We start from the raw sequence: 23,521 nt of genomic DNA, 5'->3' as shown, positions 1-23,521 counted from the left end.
TAACCCTAACTCCTATCCCTAACCCTAAAACCTACCCGTAACCTTAACCACTAACACTGAACCCTAACACCACACGTAACCCTAACCACTAACCCTAAAACATACCGGTAACCCTAACCCCGAACACTAAATTCTAACACCACCCATAACCCTAACCACTCACCCTAACCCCTATCATTAACCCTTAAACCTACCCTTACCCCGAACTCTAGCCCTAACCACTAACTCTAACCCTAACCAATGAAGTTTGTAAGCCAAGGTATCACTGCAAATCCTTATTTATTTGTCAGAGTTTGTGCTCAGGGACGCTCCTTGTCATCCGTCGGCGCGCCCATAAAACACACTGTCATGACTGACTGGCCACGTTCCAAAGTCATTACCGAATGGCTGACAGAGGGGACCTGTTATGTTCTGCTTCACTGTGCTGGACTCCTTATTTTTTATTTTTATTTATTTTTTTTCAGGAAACATGAAATGCGCCGGCGTCTATGCTCCCGCCCGCTCCATATTTTTCTTTCTTTCCCATCCGTCTCCCCTCGCAAGGTCACATGAATATGGATTCACGCTCCCCTGCCAGTGCGCAACATACTGATGATGAAGTCTCAGATCCACTCACGGAGATTCCAAATCCAGAATTTAGATCCGATTTGGTCACCGGCTGACTCTACTAACTGTGAAATCAATTGGGGGTGGGTCTGGCGTTGAAAGACCAGGACCGGAACAGAGGTCCTGCTAGTGGACTCGGGCTCAAAGAAGAGAACCATCCCAGGAGAAGGGGATAACAATGGTGTAACCAGAGGCCTTGGGACAAGCTCCTATGACCTGTGGTAGTGCTGGACCACATATGAGGGCCAGGAAATAGACTTGGGCATAGAAACAAGGCAGCATTCAATGCCAGGAAGCTAGCTAGCTAGATAGCTAATAAATAGGTAATAGATAGCTAGATAGCCAACAGCTAGCCAATTACACTAGAGGTCGCCGTTGGCCAGGAAATAACTTGTGACTTGAAGAAACGTAAGAAATTCAGATGCGCCCCACCTTACAAACGAAATACGTTCCGAATGGTCGTTCGTAAGGTGAATTTGGTCGTAAGTTTCTTCAGTGCTTTTTGTATGGAATGTAACTTTAAAGGACAACCGACAAGTTGTGTACATAATTTGTAAACTCGCTTCAAATGACTTCTACAGAGTGTATTTGACAAAGATTTCACCGCATATAGCTATATTTTACCTTTTAAGACTCGCACTGAATATTCAGGAAGTCTTGCTTTCGAGTTGATGACGTCACGTCAAGAACGCCCCTGACCGAGAAAGCGTAACACAATGCATTTTGGGTACTTTTTTTCATCTGAAAACACCGTGTTGATGGCGAAATTTGAAGGAAAGCGACATCAATAACGCGATTGTGAATTGTTGTGTGTCGCAGCCAATTGCGGTAAAACGCATAAAGAAAGTGGAAGTTGACACAAATTTCCAGCGGACAAATCAGCCCATTTCCAACGGAGCTTGGGCGCCATCTTGTGCATTTTCTGGGACGCTACATTGGAGTCCTGATGGTTCCAATTGATACGGAAGGACTTCTTGAATCGATTGCAAACATGTATGCTTTCCTCTTCAGAACTATTTGAATCATATTCATAACTGGAGGAGTAACAAGAAATTTTTCCGAATCTGAACTCTCTGAAGCCATTGTTTTGATTCTGGAGCGAGGCAGTTTGTGAAGGAGTATCCTGGCGTGACGTCACGAACGTGGGGGCGGGACCTTCTGAAACTCGCCATCTCCGAGGTCATTTTGAAGTCGTTTTGGGACACTTGAAGTCATTTTTATTGCTCTTTTGCATTTGACTCAAAATATCAGCCAGCGTGTTTTGGCTATTTTAGATGCGATAAAACGTTTTTCTGATGTCAGTTGTGAAACAAAAAATGGTGTCGGTTGTCCTTTAAGCTTCTCTCGCTTCTCTTTGCTATTCCTCCTATCGTCCCATCGTGTGCATTTTCCCACAGGTGGACAATTTTTATGTTGTTTTTACCGCGTTTATCATTTGTTTTGCTTGCTGTCATCTCACCGTCTCGCTGCTGACAAATAAAGTTTTCTTTTGTTTTTGCCCCTCTTACAGAAAACAAAAAGGCAACTTTACCTCATTCTCGCTCTGGGCTAAACATAAACGCCGGTTCAGCGGCGGTCAAGCCTTCGCCGACCACTCAGTCCGACAGCCAAGCGGCTTCAGCGACATCGACCAAAGCCGCCTTGCCTTCAGATGGACGACACGTTTACAGGAGCACCCCGGGCCACGTTCAGGCGTCACAGCGTGAACGAGTGGCATTGAGGGAAGACTCCAAAGCGACTGAGATCAAGAAAGGCGACGAAGGTGAGCCCTCGGCCTCTCACAGGTCGTCCGCGGGTGCCAGCGGGGAGTCGGATGTGGAAGCTCTGTTAGCCAAACTTCGGGCCTTGTAGCCGTCGTTCGTGTTTTTGAGATCAAAAACAATGTCTCATATATAGTCATGCAGAATTTGTTGGAATCTGGACTCGATTTGCATATGCGGTATATCAAAATGACACAAGTAGGCCATGATTAAACTTTAGTTTAGAAAATGGATTCAAGGAGAAATGGATGCTGCGTTCAAAGAAATCGGACTTTTAATGCTGCGGTGTCCCAAAAAAAAAAAAAAAATCCTTTCATTGCAGCATTTGATGCGACTTGGCACTTTTTTTGTATTTATCTCAAACGTACATGATCGTATTTATCTTTCTTGTATATCATTTTTTGTCAGCATATGGATTCAATCAAAAAGTAGCTAAAATCGCTTTCACGAGACATAGGCTCTTTTTCAAGTTTTGGAATCATTTTCTACTCATAAAAAATGCCAATTGGCTATTTTGCAATAAAGTTTAGTGTTGCTATCGAATGACACCGCGGCTAAGCTTTGATTTTCCTTATGTTGTATTTTGTATTTTCTATTCACAATAAACATTTTTTTTTCTACTTACTACTCGCTATCCAGTTTAATATATGTTTAAAGGACAACCGACACAATTTTTTTGTTTCCGAACTGATATCAGAAAAAAAAAACGTTTTACAGCATCTAAAATAGCCAAAACATGCAGGCTGATATTTTAGTCAAATGCAAAACACCAATAAAAATGAGTGATTAAAGTGTCCCAAAACTACTTCAAAATGACCCCGAATATGGCGAGTTTCAGAAGGTCCCGCCCCCTTGTTCGTGATGTCACACCAAGACAAGTCTTGCCTTGCTGGAAAATCAAAACAATTACTTCGGATTGGGAGAAGATGCTTTCTTGTTACTCATCCAGTTATGAATATGATTCAAATAGTTCTGAAGAGGAAAGCATAAATGTTTGCCATCCCACTTTCTAAGCCGAACACGTAACACCTCGAAATTGGCAAAAAATAGATGACTATGAAAACACAAATTAGCATCGCAAAGATAGTTCTGAACAATTAACTAGTGCCGTACTGATGGGATCAGAGAGTACATTAGAGGTTAATAGTAACTCCACTTTCCAGAATCAAAACAATGGCTTCAGATTCGGAAAAAGATCCTTTCTTGTTACTTATCCAGTTATGAATACGATTCAAATAGTTCCGAAGAGGAAAGCATAAATATTTGCCATCGATTAAAAGGAAGTCCTTCCGTATCAATTTGAGCCGTCTGGACAGAAATGTAGCGCCCAGAAAATGCACAAGATGGCACACGAGCTCTGTTGGAAATTGATTGATTTTTCTGCTGGGAATTTGTGTCAACTTGTATCAACTAGTAGTCTTGGTGCAACACACAACCATTCATCATCACGCCGTCAACAGTTCAACTTGTTCTGAGGTGTCGGTTGTCCTTTAAGGCACATTGCTATGATTATTATAATGTTTGTTTTGTTTTTGCTAACAACTGAAACTTGACCTAGTTTTTTTTGTTTAGCTGAGGGAACATTTACTGTGTATTTAAAGTCTTAAATTACCATCCCTTATTTGCAAATAGAAACCTTAATGGCCGCATACTCGCTCATGAATATTGTACCTTTCTTTATGATATCCTAATGTGCAATAAAATAATTGGCTGTGCGACAGATGCTTTCATCGTCTACATTTTTGTTTTATCTCCCTTTACAACAATCTAAAGCGCCTGTTTGTTTCTACCGTTCGGTTCATATAGATAGAAAGCTAACTAGCTAGCTAATAGATCGCTAATAGATAGCCAACTAGATAGCCTCTCAAGGTCACAGGATAATTTTTTCTGTGGGTGAGCAGCTGCAGCCACTCAACCTGGAATAACTCAAATAGATAGAAAGCTAGCTCGCTAGCTAATTGATAGGTAATAAATAGCTAGCTAATTGATAGCTAGTTAGATAGCAAATAGAGAGCCACCGAGATAGCCTCTCAATATCACTTTACAGTCACAAGAACGCGTCTGTGTTCACTCAACCCGTAATAACTCAAATAGAAAGCGAGCTAGATAGATAATAGATAGCTAGCTAGATAGATAATAGATAGCTAGCTAGATAGCTAATATGTAGCAAGCTAGATAGCTATTACATGGTGAAATAGATAGCTAGCTAGATAGGTAATTTATAGCTAATAGATAGCTAGCTAGATAGCTAATATATACTGTAGCTAGCTAGATAGCTAATAGGTAGTGAGCTCGATAGCTATTAGATAGTGAGATAGATAGCTAATAGATATCTAGCTAGATAGCTAATAAATAGCTAGTTATATAGCTAATAGATTGCTAATAGATAGCTAGCTAGATAGCTAATAGATACTGTAGCTAGCTAGATAGCTCATAGGTATCGAGCTAGAAAGCTATTAGATAGTGAGATAGATAGCTAGCTAGCTAGCTAGATAGGCCTCTGAGGAATTCTACTGACAACCTAAAGCCGATTTCCAATTATAATAATAATAATACATTTCATTTCATAAGCACCTTTCAAAACACTCAAGATCACTTTACAGTCAGAGGATCAGTTTTTCTCTTGGTGAGCAGCGGCAGACACACATGCCAGCGTTCTCTCCACCTACTCATAGAAAGCTAACTAGCCAGCTAATAGCTAGCGTGCTAGCCAGCCAGATATCTGATAGCTCGCTATTCACTCCACCCACTCATAGAAAGCTAACTAGCCAGCTAATATCTAGCTTGCTAGCCAGCCAGATATCTAATAGATGGCTCGCTAGATAGCGAGCATTTGTTACAATATTTTTTTTCATCCTCTTTGAGTCAGAGAGTGACCGCAGAGCGCTATTTATAATCACACTTGTGCAATTTTCTACTCTTTATTTTCCAAAAGCTTCGATCTTGCGTGGAATCATTTGTCAAATCGAATGTTGATGGTGTCACTTATGTTGTAGTAGTTATGAGAGGAAGTCACCCATTGCTTTGTCCTTCACAGCGTGTTTCTACGCGAATGCTTTGGCTTGCTTTGGTGGCTTTCTGCCGCCTGGATGCTTCTTTAGTTTGTTTGTCTCCTGGAAATTTGGAATTCTTATTCCGGGTACACACAAAGCCATCTACGCTATCTATCCATCTACGCTATCTATCCATCCACCTACACTATCCAACCGTCGAACTACGCCATCCATCCATCCATCCATCCATCCATCCATCCATTCATCCACCTATCCATCCGTCCGTCTGTCTGTCTGTCTGTCTCTGTCTCTATGTATCTAGCCAGCTAGCCGGCTATCTATCTAACTGACTGAATATCATACTGCATGTTTTGTGTATTTTAGATGCTATAAAACGTTTTTTTCTGATGTCAGTTAAGAAACAAAAAAGTGACGTCGGTTGTCCTTTAAAATATCTGTTTTATTGCTTACAGCTCTTGGTGCTTAGAACGTCCAGGGCTGTGGTATTCTAATCAAGAAAACTATGTTTTACTAATGTATCACTTTACTTTGCATGTACCCTCAATAAATAGCTTGGCACAGGGCTGCAGAATTTGGCCGTCTGTCATGAATGACTGCGTGCCCTGCCGGCAGTAAAAAATACAATCTTCCTGTGTTCGAGCCTTTGTCCACGGTGTCCGACCGAACATCTCTGACAGGCACCAAGGACAAAGTCTCCCGACTGGTATGGGAACGTCTCACGATCTTTCAGATGGAGCTAAATAGAAGTGGCTGGGGAAAGGGAAGTCGTTCCCAGTAGCGAATGGATGGACATGGTGGTCAACTGAGTAACACGAAAGCAAGTATTTTTAAAAGATGAACACTTATTTCTGGCCCACGCCCAACCCTAACCTCTTCTCAGTGCCCGGGAAGCCCCAAGTCATGCCACAAATTGCCCTACGCTGAAGGTTGACGGCCACGCGGCATCATAAAAGACAAGCAATCGCTTCAAACGATGCCCACGTATCTATCCCGGACCGCAATTATTTCCATTCATCTTTGCTTCCTGACTGCTTCGGTTGTCATCCTGCGGACTTTTGCCTTTGGTAGCGCACCGTCTCATTTAGAGTGCTGCCGCCCAGAAAATAACGATTGCTTAGAAATACAGGGTGAGGTGGTCGCACTTTTATTTCTAGGAAATCCAGATCAAAAACACGCAATTTAGTCCAAAGTCCGCCAAATCTGGTAAAGAATCAAAATTGAACTTCTGCTCCAGTATGGTTGGTCGTCAGTAGCAGTTCCATTGATTCCATCCTATCTGAATCCAGATTGGGTGGTCTTGGTTGTCACTGAAGACCACGCTTTGTCCATCCATCTGAAAGATTGCCGAAAAAGTTCCATGGCCCATACTCCAGGTTGTTGTCAATCGTCGCCATATATTTTGTCAGATGTAAATCGTCTGAGGATAAATTGCAGGCCGAGTCACCGTCACGTGACGACAAACTGACTCCTTTTGACTCTTTTGACTCTCCACAATCCGATAGATTGCAGAAAAAAGTTCCATGCCGCATACTCCCGCTTGCAGTCAATGGTCGCCATATACCAGTATTTTGTCCCGCGTAAAACGTTCGGGAATATAAATTGCAGGGCGAATCAACCAATGGGGAGTCACCTTCACGTGACGACAATCTGACTCCTTTTGACTCTTCCCAATCTGATAGGTTGCAGAAAAAGTTCCATGGCACATACAGTAAAGTCTCGTTATATCAATATTCAAAGGAGTCCGAAAAAATATCGATATAACCGGGACTATCGATATATCCGACCCTGTTTGCATGTAATTTTCTCCGTGCGTGCATAGAAATAGTATCAATATAACCAGGACTATCGATATAACGAGACTTTACTGTACTCCCGCTTGCTATCAATACCCGTCGCCATATATTTGTTCATACGTAAATCGTTCAAGAATATAAATTGCAGGCCGACCCAAACAATGGGGAGTCACCCTCACTGACAAGAATCTGACTCCTTTTGACTCTCCACAATCCGATAAATTGCCGAAAAAGTTCCATGGCGCATACTCCCGCTTGCTGTCAATCGTCGCCATATATTTTGTCATGCGTAAAACGTTCGAGAATATAAATTGTAGGATGAGCCAACCAATGGGGAGTCCCCTACACGTGACGAAATTCTGACTCCTTTTGACTCTTTTGACTCTCCACAATCTCAATCAGGAAAAAGAGAGTCCACCTTCGCGTCTTCCATTCACCGATCGTCTTTGTGCGAGCGGCGACATCTTTTGTTTGACATGAAAGGCGATCTAATTATTTTTTTTTGATTCTTAACATCAGAAGCGGGCGACATGATTCCCCAAAAAGACCGGCATCCGTTTGTTCACTCGCCCAGTCGATAGTCTCCCGTTGGCGTGTGGTGTTTACGCCTTTGAAAAGAAGGTTTGTTATAATTGCTCGCTGCGTCAATGCCAGAATTCGCTGCTCTTCTCAAAACTTTATTCATTCTTTTTTTTTTTTGCTCCCGACAGAGTAAATTGGACTTTTGAGACATTGAACTGTTTGTTTATGTATGTATGTATCTATCTGTGTGTGTGTGTGTGTGTGTGTGTGTGTGTGTGTGTGTGTGTGTGTGTGTGTGTGTGTGTGTGTGTGTGTGTGCTATTAGCTAGTGAATAGATAGCAAATAGTTCACGAATAGATAGTTAATAGCTATCTAGCAAATAGATATCTAATAGCTAGCTAGCAAATAGATAGCTAATAGCCAGCAAATAGATAGCTATTGGCTATCAAATATATAGCCATTAGTCAGCGAATATATATCCATTAGCTAGCGAATAGATAGCCCTTAGCCAGCAAATAGATAGCTAATAGCCAGCAAATAGATAGCTATTGGCTGGCAAATATATAGCCATTAGTCAGCGAATAGATAACCATTAGCTAGCGAATAGATAGCTAATAGCTAGCGAATATATAGCTAATAGCTAGCTAGCCAACTATTGATTGATGTAGCACTTAACAACAGCGGAAGCTGGAACGAAGCACTAACATGGACAAAGGCAAATGCTTTACCTCGTGGAAGTGATAAAAAATGGCCAGAGATCTAACCAGCGCTTTATCTGCACCCAAGCATGACATGACAAAACCCGAAAAAAATTTGGGAATGGCGCTCTACATCATATTTTCAAAATAGTGGGGTGGTCCAGTTTTAGCCCCCGGGCCTTGACTTTGACACCAGTGTCCCACGGCATCTGGTGGCGCTAGCGTCAGTCAGCTAAGTAAGCAAAGCCTCGCCTTTGGCTATTCGGAAGCTTGTCATAAGAAATTAAGAGTGACTTTTGGGAGAAGCCATCAAATATCCTCGCAGCGCTTCCCGATATGACGTTGATGTCGGCCTTCAAGACGGAGAATGTGACAAATGACATTGATTGGAACTTCCTGCGTTTTCCACAATCGCTCACCGAGATGACTTTGAATCTCGATACCTTTCAACGATGCGTCAAGGCAATTTATCTCCAAGCCGGAAGACATTTCCGCTGCTCTCAAGCTGGACGCCGTGCATCCGCCCGCGATGGAAATTCCTCTTCAAACGCATACCACCGGCCATTTTAAGAAGTGATGGTCATCTATCTATAAATAGATCAATATCTAGCAAGCTAGCCAGCTAGATAGAAACAGAGAGAGATGGATGGATGGATACCGTAGATGGATGAATGGATATCGTAGATGTATGGATGGATATCATAGATGGATAAATCAATTTTGTTTCATCTCATTTGACGTGTTGTATTTTTGTATTTCCTGGTGCTTTTTTGTCAACTTGCATTTTGGTCTTTTCGAGACTTGGTTTGTGAGTAGTTTTATTTAGCTCTTCATTCCGTCCATTCTTTTAGTTCGTCCAGCATGACAGTTTTTATTCTGGAAATGCAAAAAATAAATAATCTGAAATGTGAGACACAGTTGAATTTAGGACTGCAACGCAGACTCGGGAGAGTTCCACGGAGGACAACCTTCTGTTCATGCATTCATACACACACACACACACACACACACACACACACACACACACACACACACACACACACACACACACACACACACACACACACACACACACACACACACACACATAAACGCACATTTCCCAAGGTTTGCAGCATGACAGTCCAATTGAATCCACACAAGGGAGCGGATATGTCCATGAATTGAAGGTGTTCTTGCTCCCTCAAACGGCACATGAAAGCATCATTATTTTGGCACCGTTTGGAAAAGGGAGCCACTGTTTTTTTTTTTGTGTTTGTTTCTGTTTTGGGTTTTTGGAATCGTGCAATTTTCAGTTTTGAGTTGATACTCGTTGAGAGTTATTCAATTGGCAGCTGCATCACTGTTGGAGAGGAACACACCGTGGCATCCCAACAAAGTGTCTGTGCGTGTGCATGTGTGTGAGCGTGTGCGCACATGTATGTGTGTGAGTGTGTGTGTGTGTTCATGTGCTTGAGCATCATGCACACCTGCCCCCACTTCGCCGTTATCCACTCAGTGCTGTATCTCAAACCTATCCGGACAAATGAACCATGAAAAAAAATACAATTCCAAGATTAAGTATGTGACCTTGGATTGTTTTTTTATTTATGTATTTATTTTTGGGGTGTGGCAGGGGGTGCATACATCAGTCATCAAATGTGCACTATCTATCTAACTAGCGAGCCAGATAGCTATCTAACTATCTCAGTAAGTGGTTAGGGTTAAGGATTGGTGTAGGGAAAAAAATATATTGAAATGTTCACTTTATATGTTTGTTTGATCAGCGGGCTATGTGTCCGCTATCAAATTAAAGTCCACATTACTCTGCTGGAAGAAATGACGCCATGATCAAGGGTCAAAGTTTATTGAGGGAGCAGTGAGAATCAACACATCTGATAATCGTCAAGGCGACTGTATGACAGATCAAAATAACTGTTGTTGTTTTATGCGTATGCCTTTGTTAATGATAACCCAATGTGAACTGATTTTTGTCTAATTAAAGGCCAGGGAGAGACAGCTGGCAATCAACTCTCAACGCTACGCTGTTGCGTTTTACCTTGTAGCTGATGACCCCGTACGGACGTAAAACTGTTGGACGCAAGTCATTTACTGGCGCAGGTGAATCAATCCGTGTTGAGATCGCAATCTGTCTTCAGAAGATTGCATACTGTTTTGTGCTCAAATTCCTTGACAGTTGGGGTTAGGGTCAGGGTTTAGAGTTAGGAGTTAGGGTTAGTTATAAATTGGGTTAGGGTTAGAGTTAGGGGAAAGGGTTGAGTGTTAGGGTTAGGGGTTAGAGTTAGTGGTTAGGGTTATGTGTGGTGTTAGAGTTTAGTGTTAGGGCTAAGGGTTACGGTTGGGATTAGGGTTATTGTTTAGGGTTCAGGTTAGGGGTTAGGATTAGGGTTCATGTTATCGGGAAGGGTTCAGGTTAGGGATTAGGATTAGGATTCAGGTTAGGGGTTAGGGTTACTGTATTTTTTTTTTTCATTTCCAAAATGAAGTGTCATGTTTACATAGTCTCGACGAACCAAAAATAATGGAAGACCAAACCAAATCGAAAGCATAAAAGCTCCCTACCTTATTTGTCTGTCTGTCTGTCTGCCCGTCCATCCATCCAATCTATTTTTGTATAACATATATATATATATATATATATATATATATATATATATCAATTTTCCCTTAAAATCAAAATGGAGCCGCGTTTGGCCGTGGTTTGCAAAGGCTGCGCTGTCTTTTGTTGTTTGTCTTTTGCCAGATGGCGTTTGTTGTCCTTGGTGTGGATCCTTTGCGGACTCTTTATGGATCGAAGCACTTCAGTCACCGTCGCTTTTATTTGCCATCCTCCACTCGCGCGTCGTTTCTGAGGGACAAGTTACAATGTGACACTTGCATAACAGCTGAGTGAGTCGTATCCAAGAACGCGATTTATATGACGGAAAGTTATATTGTCTGCAATTTCTTCCTCTCGTGATGATGTTTGTTGCCTTTGAGGCATTATTGGATGCTAACGTGCACACACATGCGCATTGAATTTGTAACGCGCACGTTCAGCAGATTGCGTTGGCGTTGAAGGCAACCCTGATATATTTGCCTAATGGATGAATTAAGATTAAAAGCAAGCTAAGAGCCAAAAGCTACAGATGCCGATAGCAAGCACATAAACAGCTTGTCTCATCTCATTTGCGGATCGTGTAAAGCAGCCGTGCCCAAACTTTATACGTTTGAGGGCCGCATACATAAAAATGGGGAAAAAGATTATTTAAAATCATTCCATTTTTTTTGTTTGTTTGTTTTTTTTTAATTATGCCAAAGTTAGCCAAGAAAGAAGTTGTATTGTCCTTGTTTTCATCAGCTTTCTGTCAAAAGTGGTTTTGTGGTGCGGAAAATTTTACCTTGACATACAATCTATTTTTCGGGATACACACGGAGCGCCACAATGAGTGATGTGTCGTTCTCGAACGAGCCCATTCTCCTAACGAGAAAATGGCAGCCGACTCATTTTTGTCCTCTATTTCCCGCCTCCAGTCTTCGGTTAAAGCCACGTGATTGGTCAAGAACGCAGCAGTGTGGGGAGGTGGTTTAAACACTAAAGAGACAGGCAGACGACGGAGAGAGAGAGAGAGAAAATGGATAGAAAACAGTGACATTTGGACTCGTTTCAACGTAATAGTTCAAAGGCAATGTGGACTGCAAGGTTAAAATATCCCATCAATCAGGCTCCACAAATAACCCGCACAAGCCATCTGTACACTTGATGCAAAAAGCTATCAACCCAGCTTAACAGAACGCAATTGATGAGGAACTAGGTAAAATGATCGCAGAGGAAGCACCTCCAAGGGATCATTCCTCAAGATGGTGAACGAAGAAGGCTACGGTCCTCATCAAGTATTTAATGCTGATGAAACCAGCCACTCCAAGCCATCAATGACCATCACAAAGGTCAATAAAACCACTTTATTATATAGTACTGTTTATTTCTGACATTATAATACCATAGCACATTTATTATACATAAAATAGGGCATATTTTGTGTGATTTTAAGGCTGAGAAAATTAGAAAGTAGAAAATTATGTTTTATATATACCATAGCACGTTTATTCTACATAAAATAAGGTATATTTTGTGTAGTCTTAAGGCTGATTTAGTAAAAAAAATATGTTTTATGTGGACCTAGGAACGGATTATTCTCATTTTAATGGTTTCCTATGGGAACATGATTTTTTTGGGAGACACACTTTTCGCCTTAAACGCTCTGTCTGGGAACCAATTAAGTTCATAAGCCAATGTATCACTGTATTTTGAGAAATGCTGTCCTTATTTGCATAGCATAGTCGCTTTACTGAGCGGGCTCCACCCCATATTAACGATGGGAATGTCATCCCATCAAACAGCTCCGAGGTGAAACGAGATGACGACGCACCTGCAGCCAATCGTCGCCGCCGCCGCCACCTGGTTTCTTTTCATTCCACCGGCGTGATCGTACGCCATTTGGAGTGAAATCTACTCATTTGTGAGTCTGAGCCTGCACTGTAAATGAGACGCTGGCATTCAAGAGCGAGACTCAAGCCAATCTTTGGAATTGTCCCCGGGGGGTCTGACGCTCGGGTCAGACCAAGCAACACGTGGCTGAAAATATCTTCCGAGCGTGCGTGGGAGTCAAAGTTGCACTTGGAACGTTTCCAGCCATGGCGAGGACGAATCATCTTCTATGGTGGGTCATGTTGTCGTGTGTTCTTGAGCAATCAGCAAATCCGTGGATGCGTTTGGCTCCATAAATACACACTTTTCCATCATTCCTTCCTTACTCCTAGCTTGCTAGTTGGCTATCTATTAGCTATCTATCAAGCTAGCCGGCTATCTATTAGATGTCTGTTGGCTAGCCAGTTATCTGGCGATCTATTAGCTATTTATCCAGCTAGCCGGTTATCTATTAGATGTGTGTTGGCTAGCTAGTTATCTGGCTATCTATTAGCTAAAAAAAAGCTGACGAAGCCTCCTAGATAAGAAGCGAAACATCCAACACCTTCAATGTTATTAATTCACAAGCGCCTTTCAGAACACCAGAGGACACTTTACGATTAAAAGAACGATACGCAGAACCGCGAAAACTATAAATTAACGGTCAATAATATAATACACGATTCGACTACAGATGATGTTCGAAGAAACCTTCTCATCTCTATATCTAGCTGGCTATCTGTTAGCTATCTATCCGGATGGCTAATAGATATATTAGCTGGATAGCTAGCTGACTACCTATGATTATTATGATTACTACCTGGCCGGCTATCTAGCTGGATATCCAGCTGACTATCTAGCTAGCTACCTAGCTGGCGATGTGTTAGCTATCTATTAGCTATCTGGCTGGCTCGCTGGCTATATATTAGATGTATGTTGGCTAGCTAGTTATCTGGCTATCTATTAGCTGTCTATTAGCTAAAAAAAAGCTAAATTTTAGTTCGCTGACGAAGCCTCTTGGATAAGAAGCGAAACGTCCGACAGCTTCAAAGAGGTACAGATGACGTTTGAAGAAACCATCTCATCTATCTATTAGCTGGCTATCTGTTAGCTATCTATCCGGATGGCTAATAGATATATTAGCTATCTATTAGCTGGATAGCTAGCTGACTACCTATTATTATGATTACTACCTGGCTGACTATCTAGCTGGCTATCTATTAGCTATCTGGCTGACTCGCTGGCTATCTTGCTGGCTGTCAATTAGTTGTATGGCTACCTGGCTAGCTGTTTATTTATTAGCTATCTGTTGGATATTTAAAGTAAAGTGACCTTGAGAGTTTTGAAAGGCGCTTATACATGAAATGGATTGATTATAAATGGAAGAATCATCCAGGCAAGATGGAAGCACAAATGCTCCAGAGGCTCAACTTGGATGTGTTTCCTTGATTTTATTTTTATTTTATTTATTTATTTATGTATTTCTTTATTTTTAGCTCCCCCTTGGCAGATAACGTTGCTGTGTGATTTGGGGCCAAGGGTTCCAAGTGTCTGAGTCAGCTGTAGTTTTGCCCTGGGAACACTTACTCGTTTGAAGACGCGCTAATATTTTATCAATTTTAGCTCATATACTGCCATTTACGAATTTATTCCGGAATTGGAAATATGACGTAATATTAATAATAAAAATAATAAATTGCATTTCTAAGCGCCTTTCAAAACTCTCAAGGTCACTTTACTTTAAATATCCAACAGATAGCTAATAAATAAACAGCTAGCCAGGTAGCCATACAACTAATTGACACTTTACAGGCATAAGATAAGAACCCCTTTTTTTTTGCGGGTGAGCAGCGGCAGCCAGACGCGCCAGCATTCACTCAACCCGGAAGTGTAACACCACTAACTGAAATATAAAACGGTCATTGGCACAATAACATTCAAATAAAGTAAAACTACTCAGCTTTTGATGTCAATGCTCTGATCTTACCATGAAATGGACATACTCTTTCCGTTATTTCTAAACGCTAGCTAGCTAGCATTAGTTTTACAAAATGGAGGTGAAGTAGAGCGCCATTGTCAAATGTCAAACAATGTTAATGCAATTTGTTGTGACTTTTTAAGTGAAATGTGAACCATACCATTGTCATTCTTGCATATTCAAATGATCATTTAAAGGACAACCGACAACCCCGGACAAGTTGCGTCCATAATTTGTAAAATCACTTCAAATGACTTCCACTGAGCATATTTGACAAAGATTCCAGCGCATATGGCGATATTTGACCTTTTAAGACTCGCGCTGAATATTCATCATGTCTTGTTTTCGAGTCGATGATGATGCCCTAACTGACGTCACAGTAGCTATTGTCACTGACCGAGAAAGCGACGCACAATGCATTTTGGGTACTTTTTTTTCGTCTGAAAACAGTGTTGACAGCAAAATTAGAAGGAAAACTCAATAAAGCAACTATTTGATACTAGTTGACACAAATTCCCAGCAGCCCATTTCCAACGGAGCTTGGGCGCCATCTTGTGCATTTTCTGGGTCCTACATTGCTGTGATTGACAGCTCGAATTGAAATGGGAAGACTCCTTTAATCGATTGCAAACATGTATGCTTTCCTCTTCAGAACTATTTGAATCATACTCATAACTGGATGAGTAAACAAGAAAGCATCTTCTCTGAATCTGAACTCTCTGAAGCCATTGTTTTGATTCTGGAGCAAGGCAGTTTGTGAAGGAAAATCCTGGCGTTACGTCACGAACAATGTCACAATCTGGTTGGCGACCAACGGGTGGCGCTGTCGGCCCCACCTGCACCTGCACAGGTGTTGGTCGTTCCAATCAGTGGCAGTTAAAAGGACTCCCGGCATGACCATTCCATCTCGGGTCATTGTGTATTGTGTTTGCTGAACCCTATTAGGTTTGTTTCATCTTGGCATGTTTTTACCGATGGTTTTCTTTGATACTTTGTACTTTTCTGTTCAGATGACTTTGATGTTTTAGATTTTTTTTCCTGCTGACTTTATTTTAATACAATTTGTCAAATACAACCTGCTACGCCCTCCTGCCTGCTTATTTGGGATCCACAACCATCACCACCTCGCAAACCGTGACAAACAAGGAGGCGGGACTTTCTGAATCTCCCCAGTTCCGAGCTCATTTTGTGGCAGTTTTGGGACACTTTAAGTTATTTTATTGGTGTTTTGTGTTTGACTAAAACTATCAGCCTGCGTGTTTTGGGTATTTTAGATGCTATCAAACGTTTTTCTGATGTCAGTTAGGAAACAAAAAAAATGGTGTCGGTTGTCCTTTAATGCTAACAACCCCCAGTTCGACGATTTGGTTCCATGTAAAGTCTCAACATGAAGAAAAGCAAAATGGTTGCTTTTTTTCCCGTCATCCCTAGAAGTGGAATGCCAATTAAAGCAAGAAAGCTTTCAGTAGCTGGACAAAAAAAAAAAAAAAAAACTCATTTTTTTGAACCGCTTCTTGAGGGAAAAAAAGTCATGACAGATAAAGAAAGGTAGAGTAAAACACACAGCAAATGATTGGGGTGAGACTGGAGGGCAGCAAATGTATTTCCCAATATATACAACTGACGGATGTTGCCAATGCACACAGAAAAGATGGTCTTATCTTCTCTTCTGTCTTCTATGCCAAATCCCAAAAGGGCTCAGCTTTCTTTGACACACTGTAGAATGGATTTCAAGTTACCGGGGGAGGGGTGCGGGTTGCGATTCTATTTCCATGATGCTTGCTAAAATCCTCACCTAAATTTCATATTTTCGGATGTAAACTATAACAACAGTCATTATTCTTGACTTCAGATTTGAAAACTAGTTATTCATTAATTTGTTATGCGCTCTATATGTAATATGTGGAGGGGATTAAACATTCTAATGACTTCCCCAAATTCATAACGGCCCTCGAGAGGAAACCATAACTACAATGTGGCCCGCGGCAAAAAATGACTTTGACACCCCTGATGTATATAGTAAGGCGTTTTTAGCCTGAAAAAAACGACCATGTATAGTAAGGTGTTTTCAACTGTATAGAAAGGCGTTATTAGGCCAAAAAAATGACCATGTATATATGGTAAGGTGTTTTTAATCGAAAAAAAACGACCATGTATAGTAAGCCGTTTTTAGCCGAAAAAAAGACAATGTAAAGTAAAGCGTTTTTAGCTGACAAAAAAACACCGTGTATAGAAAGGCGTTTTTGGCCGAAAAAAAACGACCATCGAGACTAAGGTGTTTTTAGCCTGAAAAAAACGACCATGTATAGTAAGGCGTTGTTAGCCGAAAAAAAACACACCATGTATAGTAAGGCGTTTTTAGCACGAAAAAAAAACGACCATGTACAGTAAGGCATTTTTAGCATGAAAAAAAAACGACCATGTATATAGTAAGGCGTTTTAGCAGAATAACGACCATGTATTGTAAGGTGTTTTTAGCCCGAAAAAAAACATCATTTTTGTAAGGTGTTTTTAGCCCGAAAAAAATGATCATGTATAGTAGGGCGTTTTTTAGGAGGAAAAAAAGGACCATGGCTTTTTTAGCCAAAAAAAAGACCATGTAAAGTAACGCGTTTTTAGCTGGAAAAAAATACCTTTTTTAGCACGAAAAAACGACCATGTATAGTAAAGCATTCTAAAGCCTGTTGTATGGGGTTGTAGCTCAGTCGTAGAGCGCCTGCTTTGCATGTATGAGGTCTTGGGTTCAATCCCCAGCCTCTCCATTTTTTTCTGTGGGACTATCCAAGGCTTTCTTATTCTTATTGAAAAACGACCATGAATAGTAAGGCGTTTTTAGCCCCCCAAAAAAAACATGTATAGTAAGGCGTTTTTAGCTGAAAAAAATACCATGTATAGTAAGGCACTTTTAGCCCGAAAAAAACAACCATGTATAGTACGGTGTTTTTATCCTGAAAAAAAAAATACCATGTATAGTAAGGCATTTTTAGCATGAAAAAAGACCATGTATAGTAAGGCGTTTTTATCCTGAAAAAAATACCATGTATAGTAAGGCATTTTTAGTATGAAAAAAAGACCATGTATAGTAAGGCGTTTTTATCCTGAAAAAAACGACCATGTATAGTAAGGCGTTTTTAGCACCAAAAAACGACCATGTATAGTAAGGCGTTTTTAGCATGAAAAAACGACCATGTATAGTAAGGCGTTTTTAGCACCAAAAAACGACCATGTATAGTAAGGCGTTTTTAGCTGAAAAAAAACCACCATGTATAGTAAGGCGTTTTTAGCACCAAAAAACGACCATGTATAGTAAGGCGTTTTTAGCAAAAAAACAAAAAAAAAAACGACCATGTACCAAAAAAGCATGACCATGTATAGTAAGGCGTTTTTAGCATGAAAAAAAACGACCATGTATAGTAAGGCGTTTTTAGCATGAAAAAACGACCATGTATAGTAAGGCGTTTTTAGCACCAAAAAACGACCATGTATAGTAAGGCGTTTTTAGCAAAAAAAAAAAAAAAAAAAACAACCATGTATAGTAAGGCGTTTTTAGCATGAAAAAAACGACCATGTATAGTAAGGCGTTTTTAGCATGAAAAAAGACCATGTATAGTAAGGCGTTTTTAGCATGAAAAAACGACCATGTATAGTAAGGTGTTTTTAGCACCAAAAAACGACCATGTATAGTAAGGCGTTTTTAGCTGAAAAAAAAACGACCATGTATAGTAAGGTGTTTTTAGCTGAAAAAAAACCACCATGTATAGTAAGGCGTTTTTAGCATGAAAAAAAACGACCATGTATAGTAAGCCGTTTTTAGCATGAAAAAAAGACCATGTATAGTAAGGCGTTTTTAGCATGAAAAAAAGACCATGTATAGTAAGGCGTTTTTAGCACCAAAAAACGACCATGTATAGTAAGGCGTTTTTAGCACCAAAAAACGACCATGTATAGTAAGGCGTTTTTAGCATGAAAAAACGACCATGTATAGTAAGGCGTTTTTAGCACCAAAAAACGACCATGTATAGTAAGGCGTTTTTAGCACCAAAAAACGACCATGTATAGTAAGGCGTTTTTAGCACCAAAAAACGACCATGTATAGTAAGGCGTTTTTAGCAAAAAAAAAAAAAAAAAAACCATGTATAGTAAGGCGTTTTTAGCATGAAAAAAAGGACCATGTATAGTAAGGCGTTTTTAGCATGAAAAAAACGACCATGTATAGTAAGGCGTTTTTAGCATGAAAAAACGACCATGTATAGTAAGGCGTTTTTAGCACCAAAAAACGACCATGTATAGTAAGGCGTTTTTAGCAAAAAAAAAAAAAAAAACAACCATGTATAGTAAGGCGTTTTTAGCATGAAAAAAACGACCATGTATAGTAAGGCGTTTTTAGCATGAAAAAAACGACCATGTATAGTAAGGCGTTTTTAGCATGAAAAAACGACCATGTATAGTAAGGCGTTTTTAGCATGAAAAAACGACCATGTATAGTAAGGCGTTTTTAGCACCAAAAAACGACCATGTATAGTAAGGCGTTTTTAGCAAAAAAAAAAAAAAAAAACAACCATGTATAGTAAGGCGTTTTTAGCATGAAAAAAACGACCATGTATAGTAAGGCGTTTTTAGCATGAAAAAAGACCATGTATAGTAAGGCGTTTTTAGCATGAAAAAACGACCATGTATAGTAAGGTGTTTTTAGCACCAAAAAACGACCATGTATAGTAATGCGTTTTTAGCTGAAAAAAAAAATGACCATGTATAGTAAGGCGTTTTTAGCTGAAAAAAAACCACCATGTATAGTAAGGCGTTTTTAGCACCAAAAAACGACCATGTATAGTAAGGCGTTTTTAGCATGAAAAAACGACCATGTATAGTAAGGCGTTTTTAGCACCAAAAAACGACCATGTATAGTAAGGCGTTTTTAGCATGAAAAAAACGACCATGTATAGTAAGGCGTTTTTAGCACCAAAAAACGACCATGTATAGTAAGCCGTTTTTAGCACCAAAAAACGACCATGTATAGTAAGGCGTTTTTAGCATGAAAAAACGACCATGTATAGTAAGGCGTTTTTAGCACCAAAAAACGACCATGTATAGTAAGGCGTTTTTAGCATGAAAAAACGACCATGTATAGTAAGGCGTTTTTAGCACCAAAAAACGACCATGTATAGTAAGGCGTTTTTAGCAAAAAAAAACAAAAAAACAACCATGTATAGTAAGGCGTTTTTAGCATGAAAAAAACGACCATGTATAGTAAGGCGTTTTTAGCATGAAAAAAAGACCATGTATAGTAAGGCGTTTTTAGCATGAAAAAACGACCATGTATAGTAAGGCGTTTTTAGCATGAAAAAACGACCATGTATAGTAAGCCGTTTTTAGCACCAAAAAACGACCATGTATAGTAAGGCGTTTTTAGCATGAAAAAACGACCATGTATAGTAAGGCGTTTTTAGCACCAAAAAACGACCATGTATAGTAAGGCGTTTTTAGCATGAAAAAACGACCATGTATAGTAAGGCGTTTTTAGCACCAAAAAACGACCATGTATAGTAAGGCGTTTTTAGCATGAAAAAACGACCATGTATAGTAAGGCGTTTTTAGCACCAAAAAACGACCATGTATAGTAAGGCGTTTTTAGCAAAAAAAAAAAAAAAACAACCATGTATAGTAAGGCGTTTTTAGCATGAAAAAAAACGACCATGTATAGTAAGGCGTTTTTAGCATGAAAAAACGACCATGTATAGTAAGGCGTTTTTAGCATGAAAAAACGACCATGTATAGTAAGGCGTTTTTAGCATGAAAAAAAGGACCATGTATAGTAAGGCGTTTTTAGCATGAAAAAAACGACCATGTATAGTAAGGCGTTTTTAGCACCAAAAAACGACCATGTATAGTAAGGCGTTTTTAGCACCAAAAAACGACCATGTATAGTAAGGCGTTTTTAGCATGAAAAAACGACCATGTATAGTAAGGCGTTTTTAGCACCAAAAAACGACCATGTATAGTAAGGCGTTTTTAGCATGAAAAAACGACCATGTATAGTAAGGCGTTTTTAGCACCAAAAAACGACCATGTATAGTAAGGCGTTTTTAGCAAAAAAAAAAAAAAAACAACCATGTATAGTAAGGCGTTTTTAGCATGAAAAAAAACGACCATGTATAGTAAGGCGTTTTTAGCATGAAAAAACGACCATGTATAGTAAGGCGTTTTTAGCATGAAAAAACGACCATGTATAGTAAGGCGTTTTTAGCATGAAAAAACGACCATGTATAGTAAGGCGTTTTTAGCATGAAAAAACGACCATGTATAGTAAGGCGTTTTTAGCACCAAAAAACGACCATGTATAGTAAGGCGTTTTTAGCACCAAAAAACGACCATGTATAGTAAGGCGTTTTTAGCATGAAAAAACGACCATGTATAGTAAGGCGTTTTTAGCACCAAAAAACGACCATGTATAGTAAGGCGTTTTTAGCATGAAAAAACGACCATGTATAGTAAGGCGTTTTTAGCACCAAAAAACGACCATGTATAGTAAGGCGTTTTTAGCAAAAAAAAAAAAAAAAACAACCATGTATAGTAAGGCGTTTTTAGCATGAAAAAACGACCATGTATAGTAAGGCGTTTTTAGCACCAAAAAACGACCATGTATAGTAAGGCGTTTTTAGCACCAAAAAACGACCATGTATAGTAAGGCGTTTTTAGCATGAAAAAACGACCATGTATAGTAAGGCGTTTTTAGCACCAAAAAACGACCATGTTAGTAAGGCGTTTTTAGCATGAAAAAACGACCATGTATAGTAAGGCGTTTTTAGCACCAAAAAACGACCATGTATAGTAAGGCGTTTTTAGCAAAAAAAAAAAAAAAAAACAACCATGTATAGTAAGCATGAAAAAAACGACCATGTATAGTAAGGCGTTTTTAGCATGAAAAAACGACCATGTATAGTAAGGCGTTTTTAGCATGAAAAAAAGACCATGTATAGTAAGGCGTTTTTAGCATGAAAAAACGACCATGTATAGTAAGGCGTTTTTAGCATGAAAAAACGACCATGTATAGTAAGGCGTTTTTAGCATGAAAAAACGACCATGTATAGTAAGGCGTTTTTAGCATGAAAAAACGACCATGTATAGTAAGGCGTTTTTAGCACCAAAAAACGACCATGTATAGTAAGGCGTTTTTAGCATGAAAAAACGACCATGTATAGTAAGGCGTTTTTAGCACCAAAAAACGACCATGTATAGTAAGGCGTTTTTAGCATGAAAAAACGACCATGTATAGTAAGGCGTTTTTAGCACCAAAAAACGACCATGTATAGTACGGCGTTTTTAGCACCAAAAAACGACCATGTATAGTAAGGCGTTTTTAGCATGAAAAAACGACCATGTATAGTAAGGCGTTTTTAGCACCAAAAAACGACCATGTATAGTAAGGCGTTTTTAGCACCAAAAAACGACCATGTATAGTAAGGCGTTTTTAGCATGAAAAAACGACCATGTATAGTAAGCCGTTTTTAGCATGAAAAAAAGACCATGTATAGTAAGGCGTTTTTAGCATGAAAAAAAGACCATGTATAGTAAGGCGTTTTTAGCACCAAAAAACGACCATGTATAGTAAGGCGTTTTTAGCACCAAAAAACGACCATGTATAGTAAGGCGTTTTTAGCACCAAAAAACGACCATGTATAGTAAGGCGTTTTTAGCATGAAAAAACGACCATGTATAGTAAGGCGTTTTTAGCATGAAAAAAGACCATGTATAGTAAGCCGTTTTTAGCATGAAAAAAAGACCATGTATAGTAAGGCGTTTTTAGCATGAAAAAAAGACCATGTATAGTAAGGCGTTTTTAGCACCAAAAAACAACCATGTATAGTAAGGCGTTTTTAGCATGAAAAAAAACGACCATGTATAGTAAGGCGTTTTTAGCATGAAAAAAAGACCATGTATAGTAAGGCGTTTTTAGCATGAAAAAACGACCATGTATAGTAAGGCGTTTTTAGCATGAAAAAACGACCATGTATAGTAAGGCGTTTTTAGCATGAAAAAACGACCATGTATAGTAAGGCGTTTTTAGCACCAAAAAACGACCATGTATAGTAAGGCGTTTTTAGCATGAAAAAACGACCATGTATAGTAAGGCGTTTTTAGCACCAAAAAACGACCATGTATAGTAAGGCGTTTTTAGCAAAAAAAAAAAAAAAAACGACCATGTATAGTAAGGCGTTTTTAGCATGAAAAAACGACCATGTATAGTAAGGCGTTTTTAGCACCAAAAAACGACCATGTATAGTAAGGCGTTTTTAGCACCAAAAAACGACCATGTATAGTAAGGCGTTTTTAGCATGAAAAAACGACCATGTATAGTAAGGCGTTTTTAGCACCAAAAAACGACCATGTATAGTAAGGCGTTTTTAGCATGAAAAAACGACCATGTATAGTAAGGCGTTTTTAGCACCAAAAAACGACCATGTATAGTAAGGCGTTTTTAGCAAAAAAAAAAAAAAAAAAACAACCATGTATAGTAGCGTTTTTAGCATGAAAAAAACGACCATGTATAGTAAGGCGTTTTTAGCATGAAAAAACGACCATGTATAGTAAGGCGTTTTTAGCATGAAAAAAAGACCATGTATAGTAAGGCGTTTTTAGCATGAAAAAAACCATGTATAGTAAGGCGTTTTTAGCATGAAAAAACGACCATGTATAGTAAGGCG

At 39.5% G+C, this 23,521-nt stretch overlaps 1 protein-coding gene across 1 annotated transcript in view; it reads left to right on the top strand.

Annotated features, from left to right (window-relative positions):
- The window catches only part of diaph3 (diaphanous related formin 3), a 106,111-nt gene extending 102,032 nt beyond the window's left edge, over window positions 1–4,079 (top strand). Inside the window, exon 30 of the mRNA XM_088993125.1 lies at window positions 2,117–4,079. Coding sequence (XP_088849251.1) covers window positions 2,117–2,457 — 341 coding nt within the window. The 3' untranslated portion in view covers window positions 2,458–4,079. The remainder of the gene's footprint in view (window positions 1–2,116) is intronic.
- The last annotated feature ends 19,442 nt before the right edge of the window (window positions 4,080–23,521 follow it).

This window comes from Hippocampus bargibanti, linkage group LG03, assembly GCF_051943395.1.
Source record: "Hippocampus bargibanti isolate YZ-2025 linkage group LG03, ASM5194339v1, whole genome shotgun sequence".
In the NCBI taxonomy this organism is placed as follows: domain Eukaryota; kingdom Metazoa; phylum Chordata; class Actinopteri; order Syngnathiformes; family Syngnathidae; genus Hippocampus; species Hippocampus bargibanti.
Note: the sequence above shows the minus strand (reverse complement) of the source record. Positions and strands in the feature narration are given on the sequence as shown.